General features: G+C 40.3%; 1 protein-coding gene across 2 annotated transcripts in view; it reads left to right on the forward strand.

Annotated features, from left to right (window-relative positions):
* USP42 (ubiquitin specific peptidase 42) overlaps positions 1 to 12603 on the forward strand; it is a 47922-nt gene that overhangs the window by 24068 nt on the left and 11251 nt on the right. For both annotated transcript variants that reach the window (XM_012556771.2, XM_023735349.1), the window contains exons 4-12: positions 1032 to 1134; positions 2035 to 2102; positions 2805 to 2875; positions 3834 to 3916; positions 5984 to 6095; positions 6935 to 7075; positions 7249 to 7349; positions 9947 to 10100; positions 11789 to 12502. In XM_012556771.2, coding sequence (XP_012412225.1) covers positions 1032 to 1134; positions 2035 to 2102; positions 2805 to 2875; positions 3834 to 3916; positions 5984 to 6095; positions 6935 to 7075; positions 7249 to 7349; positions 9947 to 10100; positions 11789 to 12502 — 1547 coding nt within the window. The remainder of the gene's footprint in view (positions 1 to 1031; positions 1135 to 2034; positions 2103 to 2804; positions 2876 to 3833; positions 3917 to 5983; positions 6096 to 6934; positions 7076 to 7248; positions 7350 to 9946; positions 10101 to 11788; positions 12503 to 12603) is intronic.

A 12603-nucleotide genomic window follows, 5' to 3' on the forward strand; every position in this document is an offset into this window, starting at 1 on the left:
ATATATATCAGGCATGATTAATATTTTAAAACCTAGTCTTTAAGAACAGGACTTTGCTGTGTATATACGTGTATACATACATCCATGGAGACATACACACTGTAGAATAATGAAATTGCTATTTTTGTAAGTTAAGACTGGTAGAATATTAACAAATTTATGTGACTTAATATTTACATACATATAGGTAGATATATTATTTACCTTTAGGACAGAGTAGAACCTGCCCCATAGGGTTTCAAGGAGAGGCTGGTGGATTTGAACTGCAGACCTTTTGATTAGCCACTGAAGGCTTAACCACTGTGCCATCAGGGCTCCTTACATACATTAGTGTACAAAATTTGACATATAATTTATTGTGATAATGTTTGTACGTTTGTGTTTATGTTTTTTGTTATTATGTAATTTGGTCTTGCAGCTATTTCGTCAATTAGAAGTAGGGCTAAAATGTTACTGTGTAACTGAGAGAAGATAATTCGTTTTGTAGGTCATCAGGATAGAATTTGGATAGGTTTGGACATTTATGTTCGCATGGATTCTATTATCATGGAGATCTGTTGCAGAATTTAAAATGTATACATCAACACCATGACATTTTAAAAAATATTTTATTTTGTTGTTGTTGAGAATATACACAACAAAACATACACCAGCTCGATTTTCTACATGTACAATTTAGTGACTGCACCATAACATTTTTGACAAATTTTTGAGACAATACAGCCAAAGTTGAATGTATTCAAGTACAATTTCATTCACTTGCTAAAGACCTATAGCATCTTTAATGCAAGAGCCTACTGTGGCTGCTGTCTGTACTGTAAGAAACTCCAGCCACGTGGGCATTTAGTGGGCTAGAGGGCGTGGTCCTAGCTGCTCTCAGGGTAGCTTGTTTATTAGTGCTAGTTCCTCATGAAAGAATTATCTGGATATTATTTTCTCAATGAAGTATTATCATAAGATAAAACTTTTTTGGGGTGCAGTCTGGGCACATTATATGATGATAAAACTTTGTCTTTATTTAAATTTTGCAGGAATAGCTAGGCATTTCCGTTTTGGAAACCAAGAAGATGCCCATGAATTCCTTCAATACACTGTTGATGCTATGCAAAAAGCATGCTTGAATGGCAGCAATAAGTAAGTCTAACAAAGCACCAGTCATATCTTCTGTTTTCGTCTCTGGCTTATCAGAATTCAGTTTTGCCTTTTATGTTGAAAAGTACATAGATCTGTGTTTGCTTCACCTTTTGGCTTTGCATTGCCTCTTTCCCAGCCTATTTGCATTATATTAAAACAGTTTAAAGAGGTATAGTTACTATAGTAATTTGAATTTGTCAATTATAGATGTCAGGAAATGAGCATTGGCTTTGCCATTGTTTGATTTCTGAGTGTCAGCTGAACTCTACAGATCTAAAAACAATGGCGTCTCCTTTCTAGTCCTGCCTGCCACTTTCTCTGTTGATTTCCAGCCTTGGAAATTTGTTATTTGTTCCCTGCCTTTTTCTCACTCTGTCTGGTCAGTTGCCAACTCCTGTAGCTTCTTTCTTAAAACCTAAATGCAGGCTCAAGAGGAAGATTGAGGAAACAGTTACATAACAAATCCTAAACCACTTGCTATTGCGTGAACACATCTGGTAAATCTCCTTTTCTATTCCCGTTGCCACCGCCATTACCTCATCTGGGCCTTCAGGGTCTGGGTGATGACAGGCCACGATTTGCGGAAGCGCTCTGGGTCCCTGCTTTCACAGTCCTGCCTGTGGTCTCTTCCTCCAGGCCAAATTCCTGCCTTGTCTTCAAGCCTCTCCGTACTCTAGTTCTTGCTATCCTGCCTCTTTTCCCACCACTCCTCCTGCCCTCACTATGTTCTGTCCAGCAGGACTCTTCTCTGGCTGCCACATATGCTAATATCTTTTTAGTTTGTGGCTCTTCTGTTTGAATTCTTGTTCATTGATAGACATATATGCTTTTGAAATCTGGTCGTAGCATCTGTGATTTTTGCAGAACTCTTCTCTCATATCACTGTTTGACTGTTTTCAGATTAGACAGACACACGCAGGCGACCACACTTGTTTGTCAAATATTTGGAGGATACTTGAGATCTCGAGGTAAACTTTTGTTTAAAAGTTGATAAAGTGATGCATACATGTGGTTTAAAAAATACAATAGGAAGTGGTTAATTATGAAAGTTCAGTTTCCCGAAGCCCAGACCCCTACCCACTGTCCCCAAAGGCAACCACTGTGCCAGTTTGTAGTGTTTCCTTCCAGTGGTTTCCTACACATGCATAGACTGGGAGCAGACAAGACGTAGCCCTTTCATTTTCCTTTTAACATTAGAAACTTTTTACATTTCAGCACATACAGATCTAACATAGTCTTTTCACAGATGCAGTAGTATTCCATTTATTTATTTAGTCCCCTGTTGATGGCTATTTGGATGGTTTCTGTTTTGTTTTGTTTTTTTTAATTACCATCAGTGCTTCATTGAACGTCCCCAAACATATGCCCTTATGTCCATGTAGGAGTATGTATGTGGGGTAAATTCTTAGTATTAGAATTTCTGGATCAAAGGATTGTGTATTTTAAATTTTTAAAACTGCCATATTGTCCTTCCTAGAGGTTGTACCAATTTACATTCCACCTAAACCCATTACACTTTGACCCACACTGTGTGTAGTATTCAAGTTCTAAAAAATTGTACCTTGTTTTATTTTTTATTTTGATATAGTATTATATTTTATCATTTCAGTAGTCGGTACTGCCATAATGATTACACTTGGCTTATACTGTGCATTTTATTTTTATTTCAGTCAAATGTTTAAATTGCAAGGGCGTTTCAGATACTTTTGACCCATATCTTGATATAACATTGGAGATAAAGGTAAGTTTCATCGTTGTGGTAGTTAAAAAAAAGTCAGTCATACTTTACATAACTTTATAGTTCATTTATAGTTTAGACTAGTTAGAGAATATGAACTGAAAATTTAAATGTGCTCAGACTTCATTTAAAGGTGATTATTCAAACCTGGTAGTAGGCGTCATAACAAACTTTAAAACACTTCATCTTTTTACCACTCTTTGACTTTTCACTTAATAAATCTTCATAAAACTAGAAGATTTTGGTGCCTATACTTGGCATTTTGGCAGAGGACTCTTAATATAATCTGGACAGTGCCCTTATATATTAGCCAAATTTAGATGGTTATTTAGAAACAATTTTGTTTCTTGTATTTTCTAAACTCCTATTTTTTTGGTTTGTTCTTAAGCTTTTGTTTTTCTGATTACAAATGTACTACAGGCTTATGATAAAAATGACAGACATTGCAGATATATGTAAAATCCCATCCCTTAGAATTAACTCTTGTTAACAGTTTGGTACATACTGTTCTAGAATATACATACATATATAAAATGTATATATGTTTTTTTAAAACAAAAACTAGATTATACCTTCTGCCTATTTGGCCACTTGCTGTTTTCATGTAATTCTGCTTGGAGGGCTTTCTGTGTGAATGTGTTCTTGGGGCAGCTGTGTAGGATCCAGTGAACAGATATGCCGTAATTTACCTCTCTAATTCCTTGCTGGTAGATAATTTGGTTTATTTCCAGTTCTATGCTATTTTAAATAATACTGCAGTGAGCAACTTCTTTACATATTTTTGTTTACTTTAGTCTCCTTGTCTTTTAATGAGAGGGAAAATAATTTGATGTGTACGTGTATAAAAGTAAACATCATAATAAGGGAAAATTGTCCTTTTAGCATAAAAATGCACATTTGTCTTCTCTTTTTATTAAAAGAAGAGGCTGTGAGTTGTGATGTGTGTGCCATTTCTTCCCAGGCTGCTCAGAGTGTCAACAAGGCATTGGAACAGTTTGTGAAGCCGGAACAGCTCGATGGAGAAAACTCCTACAAGTGCAGCAAGTACGATAGCTGGTGGCGTGGACTTGATGCCCATTGCTCCAGTGGGGATGGCAGGGAAGCTTGGCTCTCAAGAGTTTGGGGTGTCTCAACAACCCCTCTAGATTCCATTTAGCTTCTGATACCATCTGGGAAGACACTGGGTCCCTGTTCTCCAAGGGCCAGAGCAGGCAGTGTCTAAATGTTTGCACTCTTTTCAAGACGTGCAGCCCTGTGCCCTTGGGGTCTGGTGCATCATTTCTGTGTGGATTTGTGGAAGAAGAGCGAGGTAAGGTCCTCCAGAAACCACACATTAGTGCTGCCTCATAGGAAGATATAGCTTTGGATTGCATGTCTTTGTCACACAGGCCTTTCATTGACTTCCTCTATAAAAAGGCTGGGATGGCAAGTATTGTATGAGACCACTATTATAAAAACTCAAGAAAAGATTTATGCACAGAAGAAAACAGTCTTTGATGGTTATGAGGGAGAGGAAGGGTAGGGAGGGGACATCACTGACTAGTTACTTTCGTGAAGGGAAAGACACAGTATAGAGGAAATCAGCACAACTTGACCAAGGCAAAGTCTTAGAAGCTTCATAGACACATCTACATACTTTGAGGGACTGAGTTACTGGGGCTGAGGTCTGGGAACCATGGTCTTGGGGAGTATCTAGGTCAATTGGCATGACATAGTTCATAAAGAACATGTTCTACATCCTACTTTGGTGAGTAGCGTCTGAGGCCTTAAAAGCTTTCGAGTGGCCATCTAAGATACATCTGTTGGTCCCATCCCATCTGGAACAAAGGAGAATGAAGAAAACCAACAACACATGGAAAAGATTAGTCCCAAGGACTAATGGACCACATGAACCACAGCCTCCACCAGCCTGAGCCCAGAAGTACTAGATGATGCCTGGCTACCACCACCGACCCCTCTGACCGATAGAAGGTCCCAGACAGAGCGGGAGAAAAATGTAGAACAAAATTCAAGTTCACAAAAAATACGAGACTTCCTGGTCTGACAGAAACTGGAGGAACCCCCAAGACTATGGCCCCCAGACACCCTGCTAACTCAGAACTGAAGCCACTCCCGAAGTCCATCTTTCACCCAAAGATTACACAGGCCTGTAAAACAAATAATAACACATGTTGGAATGAACGTGCTTCTTAATTCAAATATATGAGACCAAATGGGCAACTCTTGTCCAAAAGCAAAGATAAGAACGCAGGAAGGGACAGGAAAACTGAATGAATGGACACAGGAAACCAGGGATGGAAAGGCGGAGAGTGCTGATACATTGCGGGGATTGCAACCAATGTCATGAACCAATTTACGTATAAATTTTTGAATGAGAAACTAATTTGCGCTGTCAACTTTCACCTAACACACAATAAAATTAAAAAAAAAATAAAAAGGCTAGGATGGGGCTGGGAAGTCACTTTTTCCTAGAATAGTTAAGCAGCTTTCTCTCTCATGATGGTTACCCAGGATTCGGGGTCATATTTATGTTTTATTTCTTTATGAAGTCAAGAAAGCCGATTTTAGCAAAGCCCTTTGTCCTGTGTTTTAAGTAGATTATCATTTATAGTCAGGTAATACAGATAATCTTTATTATCAAATATTCATTTTTAGAGGAAGAAGGCTCCCTTCTTTTTTCCAAGACTGTAGGAATCTCTTCGTTTTCTTAACTCCATAGGCCTTTCTAATCTTTATTTTTCTTCCTTTATCAGGATAGGGCTTTATTTTCACAGAATAGATACCAGTTTGAAAATATATTAGTTTTTCAGTTTGCTTTGAATTGAGAGAAACCTGTATTAACCTGATTTTAAAATTATCGGTCACCTACATGGCTTGGCATCTCATAATTGTCTTACCTTCCATTTTCCTTTCATACTAACTCAGCAGTTTCTCCCATGTTTTTAATTTTACTGTTTTCACTGTTGGTTGAAGGGGGTGGCGTTTCTCATCTAATATAACTTCTTTTGTAAACTAATTTAGACTATTTCAGAGAAAACAAGGGAAACACTAAAATGCCAAAAAAAAAAAATACAGTAATTATCTTAATCCTTTGCTTCTGTTTATTTCAAGGTGTAAAAAGATGGTTCCAGCTTCAAAGAGGTTCACTATACATAGATCCTCTAATGTTCTTACACTTTCTCTGAAACGTTTTGCAAATTTTACTGGTGGAAAAATTGCTAAGGTATGTAGATAGTATGTATATTAGTAATAACGTTTTATTTGAGCCTTTTCAAGGCTTAAGTGTCAGTAGCTATTAAGGGTTATGAACAACCTAGTTGAACAGATTTGTTGACTTGACTTTCTAAGTCCTTCCAGCATTTGGTAGAGGGAAAAAATGTCAAAGAATTGAGCCAGTAGTTTGATGAGCATTGGAGCTTGTTTTTCCCATATCCTTTAGCTAGCTAGACTTTCTGGTGGTAAAATTGGTAACTTATCTGCATTTGGCTTCATGGCCAATTCTTTGACATTCAGGGTAAGGAGAGGCACAGATAGCACGTGTATGATTTGAAATCCAGAAGCCTTCCCTGCCAGATCTTGCTCCTCTTTCATCAAAGTCCATTTTCTTGTTTGCTCATTTGTTTTCTGATTAGTAGGACACTGAATTTTCCTGTTTTATTCCCACTTTCTGAAGATTGAAAGTGGTCAGAAATTCAGTAGTATGCAAGAGAAATAAAATAATCTGTTCCTGAATTATTTAAAATAAAAATAAATGACGACTCACGTCCAGTGTTGTCATTCTGTTACTGTCTCCTTGAATGGATAAGAAGAACTCACTTTAATGTGGGGGAAAAAATACAGTGGGACTGCATTAAATACACGTTACTCTTAGATCCGGGGATATGCCAGGCCCGCTGTCCCTTGAAACGTGGTGCGTGTGTTAGGTTTCTGCTGGATGTCACAGACTGGTGTTCTGCTTGACTCCTCCTAGCAGACCTGCTGCCTGAGCCCACGCCCATGTGTGTGGAATGATCTGGGCCTTCAGAAATGATGCTCCTTTTTCCTCTTCCCATTTCGGTTTAGGATGTGAAATATCCTGAATATCTTGATATTCGACCGTACATGTCGCAACCAAATGGAGAACCGATTATTTATGTTCTGTATGCAGTCCTAGTACACACTGGTTTCAACTGCCATGCTGGCCATTACTTCTGCTACATAAAAGTAAGCTCTGCGGATTTTGCAAATAGCTGTTTGTAGATCCACACTCAAGGTAGCACCGGCATTCTGGGGGGAAGGTGGGGCTTTTACAGTTAAAATGTGAATGACCATTTTTCTTTTCTTATATTTCTCTTGTTTAATTATAGCTAATCTGTCTTATTGGCTGTTTTTTGCAGGCTAGCAATGGCCTCTGGTATCAAATGAATGATTCCATTGTATCTACCAGTGATATTAGATCGGTACTCAGTCAACAAGCTTATGTTCTCTTTTATATCAGGTATGTCATGAAAACAAATATTCACATTTTCTGTTACGTCAGAAATGATTTTTATATATATAAAAATATATATTTTATATGTGTGTGTGTGTGTATGTGTGTTCATACATATCATTTATGCTCTTCCTCTCACCAGCATACTTAAGTCCAATATTGGGTTACCTTTAAAACAGCAGCTTAATAATTATTGTAACTTGGCCACGTGCCCAGATAGAAAGTAAGGTAGATCTGACTACGCTTAATGAGTTTGATGTAGCTCTTGGCTCTTTGGCAGGTACAGGAGAGGGACAGCTTATGCTGCAGACAGCCAACAGGGTGGGCCTGAGGGCTGTGGGGGCAGTGGGTACAGACTGGTCACAGTGGCCCTTCCATCCCCGGAGCAGGGTCAGCTGGCCACCATCCCGGGCCAGGCCTCCTGTCAGCAGCAGCTCTGGCGCGCTTCCTGTCCTGGTGCTGTTGCATCTGCTGACTTGCCAATTCCATTTGCAGAAATGTGGCCTTTGGGAAAAACCTGGTATGTGCTCCCAGGTGTTCATGTGTAATAACTGAAAATTAAGACTATCCTAAAATGTCCAACAATAGCAGAATGATCGAGTAAATTGTAGTATATCCCTATGCAGCTGCTGAAAATAATTTTTATAAAGTTTTCTTTTTTTATTTTTTTTAATGTTATGAGAAAGTGCTCAATATATATGGGGGAAAAGGAGTTTTTTTTTTTTTTTTAAATAAAAATGAAGCAGACTTTATTTAGAAGATAAAGATGGTGTATCAGTTTTGGTTAATAAAGTTGGGCTCAAGTGTTTTAAAAGCTCTTTAATGCCATCACAGACTGGCATGCCAAGGGCATTCTGAATGCCAATTACAGACTGAAGGTATTTCAAAAACCAAGACACTATCAAAAGCTGATAGAGTTTGGATTTCTCTTAAAGTTAGACTAACACACTTCAGTAGTAAGAGTGAACAGATTACTCAGTTGTGAAAGTTAAAACACTACACTGAGCAGTCCCGCTCCCTTTCTCCCCAAGTCCCTAAGGCAATATTACAGTTGCTTCTGACAGCCAAAATTCCAACATTTCAACAGAGGGGAGCAGAGGGGAACTGGGAGAATGAAAAGCAAAGTTAATAAATTGTAACTGATATAGGCAGCTGCCACTTGTTCCAAAGTAAAGCCTAGTCCCATGCCCATTTTCTTCACATGTGCACTGACATCTTCCCAAACAGACGGTAACTACACTCTTGCAGGAATGTGCCAAGACTAGGGTGGGGAGGTCCAGACAGTGAGTGGACAGAATGCATTTTGCATCCAGTTCCCTTAGGTGGTACAGCTGATTAAGGACAAGTACCTAGACTATGGAAAACCCACTAGCCAAAGGTAACTAGAAAAGAGGATTAAATGCATAACCAGTGCAGAATAACTGCGAGGCACCAAGACCACAATTCACCAGCCCATTTTCCTCTTCTCCATCACTGAATGGATCTGCAAAAAGTATTAATAATAGCACTGGTCAGCTGCTTCGTGGAACAAAACGTGACAAAATACACGGAAGGTTTTGTTTTCATTATGGTTCTCAGTGTACTTTATTCTCCTGCTGTCTATCTAAGCAGCCCACACAGGACAGAAATGGATAGCACTGAGGAATGATCAGATTTTTTACTCTGGGGGAAAAGGAGTTTTAAATTTTCGGTACTGGTCTTGAAAAAGCACTGCGGGCTAAAGATGGAGGATCATCTGCTAAATCTGAATAGAAGGCGCGTCTGATCCAAGCCGTGGTATTTTTGATTGTCCAGTGACAGTGAAAGCTGGACAATGAATAACGAATACTGAAGAAGAATTGATGCCTTTGAAGTGTGGTGTTGGCGAAGAATACTGACTATACCATGTACTGCCCAGAAAAACGAACAGATCTGTCTTGGGAGAAGTGCAACCAGAGTGCTCCTTGGAAGTGAGGATGGCAAGACTTCGTCTCACGTATTTTGGACATGTTATCAGGAGGGACCAGTCCCTGGAGAAGGACATCGTGCTTGGTAAAGTAGAGGGTCAGTGAAAAAGAGGAAGACCCTCAACAAGATGGATTGACACAGTGGCTGCAACAGTGGGCTGAAACATAGCAATGATGGTGAGGATGGCGCAGGACCAGGCAGTGTTTTGTTCTGTTGTACATGGGCTCTCTGTGAGTCGGAACTGACTCAATGGCACCTAACAACAACTGAGTGGTCAGATGAAGGATCATGTTTGTGTTGTTTTACTCTTTCTGGACATTATAGATTTTCTGTAAAATGGTATATATTTATAATTAGAACAATATAATAAAAGGAAAAATGGCTTTCAGATAGTGACATACTCAGAATACACGGGTAAAAATACCATTTATTTGCTTACCCTTGTCCCCCAGTCGGAATACCTGACATTCACCTCACCCTGAAGAAGAGACTATGTGAGATATCATGCATAGCTCTGTACAATGTAACATAAAAATACAGTAGTTTTCTTCTCAGTCTTTTACTTGAGGAGTTAACTGCTCTTGGATTTCCAGATAAATCTCTTCTAAGACAATCCTCTGTGTAACCATGAGTGATATTACTCTCTTTACCTCCAGGTCCCATGATGTGAAAAATGGAGGTGAACTTACTCATTCCACCCACAGCCCGGGCCAGTCTTCCCCCCGACCAGTCATCAGTCAGCGGGTTGTCAACAATAAACAGGCCGCGTCAGGGTTCATTGGACCACAGCTTCCTTCTCATGTGATAAAGGTAACACTGTATATAGAGTATAATCCTTTATAGTAATTCAGACTCTCAAGTTCACATTGCAGTGGTCGCCATGTTTTCATGTACATTTGGACTTATAGTCAGATAAGTTGATCCCAGCCTTTATTTATTATAAAATATTTCAGATACATAGAAAATCTGAGCATGAATGTAATGATCTAGAAGAAGGTTTTGGTATTTATTGTTGTTAGTTGTTGTTGAGTCAATTCCGACTCATGGCAACCCCATGTGTTACAGAGTAGAGCTGCTCCATAGGGTTTTCTTAGCTGTAATCTTAAATGGAAGCAGATCACCAGGCCTTTTCTTTCATGGTACTACTGGGTGAGTTTGAACCGCCAGCCTTTAGGTTAGCAGCCCAGCGCAAACCATTTGTGATACCCAGAGAATAATGATCAAGAAGAAAGTGGGGGTGTGAGTATATTTAAATGCTAGAGATTTTAGCTTCTGCTTTGAACTTCCATTCACTCTATAGATGACATATTTGGGGATTGTTAATTAATGTAATTAATGCTGGACTCCAGGAGAGCACCCTTTTACAAGGATACTTCCATTTCGTCCATTTAGCCATTTCAGAGCTGTGGCATTTTCTGTGTGCTCTCCTGCTGCATTTGCTCATGCTCCCTGATAGTCTCGTCGGGGAGAACTGACAGTGTTGCCTATGTCACATGAAGTACAAAGTCTGAACAGAGTGGAGGCCCAACTTGTTAGACTTCCATGTCGAGATTATTTACAGCCTGTCTACATTTTGGGATTATCAGCATCAGTTGAGGTGTAGGGTCTTAACAGCTTTCAGTTTGAGTTAATTTGTTTTGAATTATCGAATAAACTGTCTAGTTGTGTATGTTTTTCCATGGACCTTGGGCAGTATTTGGATTGGAGTAGGAGTCCCCAGTCAGAAGGCTCTGGAAGCTGGGCAGGTAGCGGGCTCCTTGATAGGGACCTCCCGACACTGTCAACTGGAGAGGGCCTGCCTGCCCATACGCGGGGCAGCTGCTGTTGTTTTATCAGGCAGTTTGGCTTTTTACATGAACCATTCCACTTTTAAGATAGTTACTAGTTCAGATATTTAAGAAAACATTGTGAAGGCCAAACAAAAGTCATCTCTAAACCAGATTTCACTCATGAGCCCTTGGTTGCTGCCTCTGGGTAGAGCTACTGTAGTTGCGCTCTGGAGCAGAACAGCCGCACAAGCAGAATGAGACATGGTTGAGCAAGGCATGGCTTAGGGAGCATGCTTGCCTCGGCCGCTTCTGTTTCTGCCCATCTGACGGCTCACCAACTCCCAAGCCAGCAGGAGTCACTTCCTCCTAGCACTTCCTTCTCCCTGTGCAGTGGTGGGCTCCCAGGAAACTCGACGAAGAAGGTCATATTTAAGGCCTCTTCCTCTGCCAGATTTGGGCACAGTGAGTTTGGTTTGGGATTATGCTCTAGAACATGCTCTGACAAACATTTGTCCCTATTTGTTGATTAATTGCCCAAAAACCTGACCTGTGAAAGGTATATGGTGGGCAGGAGTCAGAAGAAAGAAAGGGGAAGTGTTTCTGGGGGCATAAAACTTATTCATACAAAGAAAAAGCACACCACAATGGGAAGGGCTCGTGAGCCAGACTGGATTCTGTTTCTGTGACACTTACAGAACCCTCACCTGCTTGTGCTTTTCTTCATTACAGAATCCACCTCACTTAAATGGGACTGGACCTTTGAAAGAAACGCCAAGCAGTTCCATGTCAAGTCCTAATGGTAATGCCAGCGTCAACAGGGCTAGTCCTGTTAATGCTTCAACGTCTGTTCAAAACTGGTCAGTTAACAGATCCTCAGTTATTCCAGAACATCCCAAGAAACAAAAAATTACTATCAGTATTCACAACAAGTTGCCTGTTCGCCAAGGTCAGTCTCAACCTAACCTTCGTAACAACTCTTTGGAGAACCCTTCCAAGCCTGTTCCCTCTTCTACCATTACCAACTCTTCTGCAATACAGTCTACCTCGAATGCATCTCCAGTGTCAGTTTCTAGTAAAGTAACAAAACAGATCACCCCCAGCGAATCTTGTCCCAAGCCTGTGATGAATGGTAAGTCCAAGCTGAACTCAAGTGTGCTGGTCCCCTATGGTGCCGAGTCATCCGAAGAGTCTGACGAGGAGTCCAAGGGGCTAGGCAAGGAAAACGGTCTCGGTACAACCAAGAGCTCTCATTCTTCTGGTCAAGATGTTGAGGACGATGAAGCTTCTCAGCATGAGCTTCAAGCGCCTATTACCCTAAATGGTGCTAACAGTACGGACAGTGACCCGAAGGAAAATGGTCTGCCCTTTGACGGTGCCAGCTGCCAAATCCAGCCTTCCCTCTCAGAAAACCCCTTTTCTAAGGCCAATGGCCTTCCTGCAAAGGTGAGTGAGCGGCAGTGGCAGGCTCTGCTTCAGCTGTCATTTAGCAGTCCACTGGGTAAGGTTTCTGCCAGCACAGGGTCGGCCACTCGAGTTGAATGAGC

This window comes from Trichechus manatus, unplaced genomic scaffold, assembly GCF_000243295.1.
Source record: "Trichechus manatus latirostris isolate Lorelei unplaced genomic scaffold, TriManLat1.0 scaffold00077, whole genome shotgun sequence".
NCBI classification, from domain to species: domain Eukaryota; kingdom Metazoa; phylum Chordata; class Mammalia; order Sirenia; family Trichechidae; genus Trichechus; species Trichechus manatus.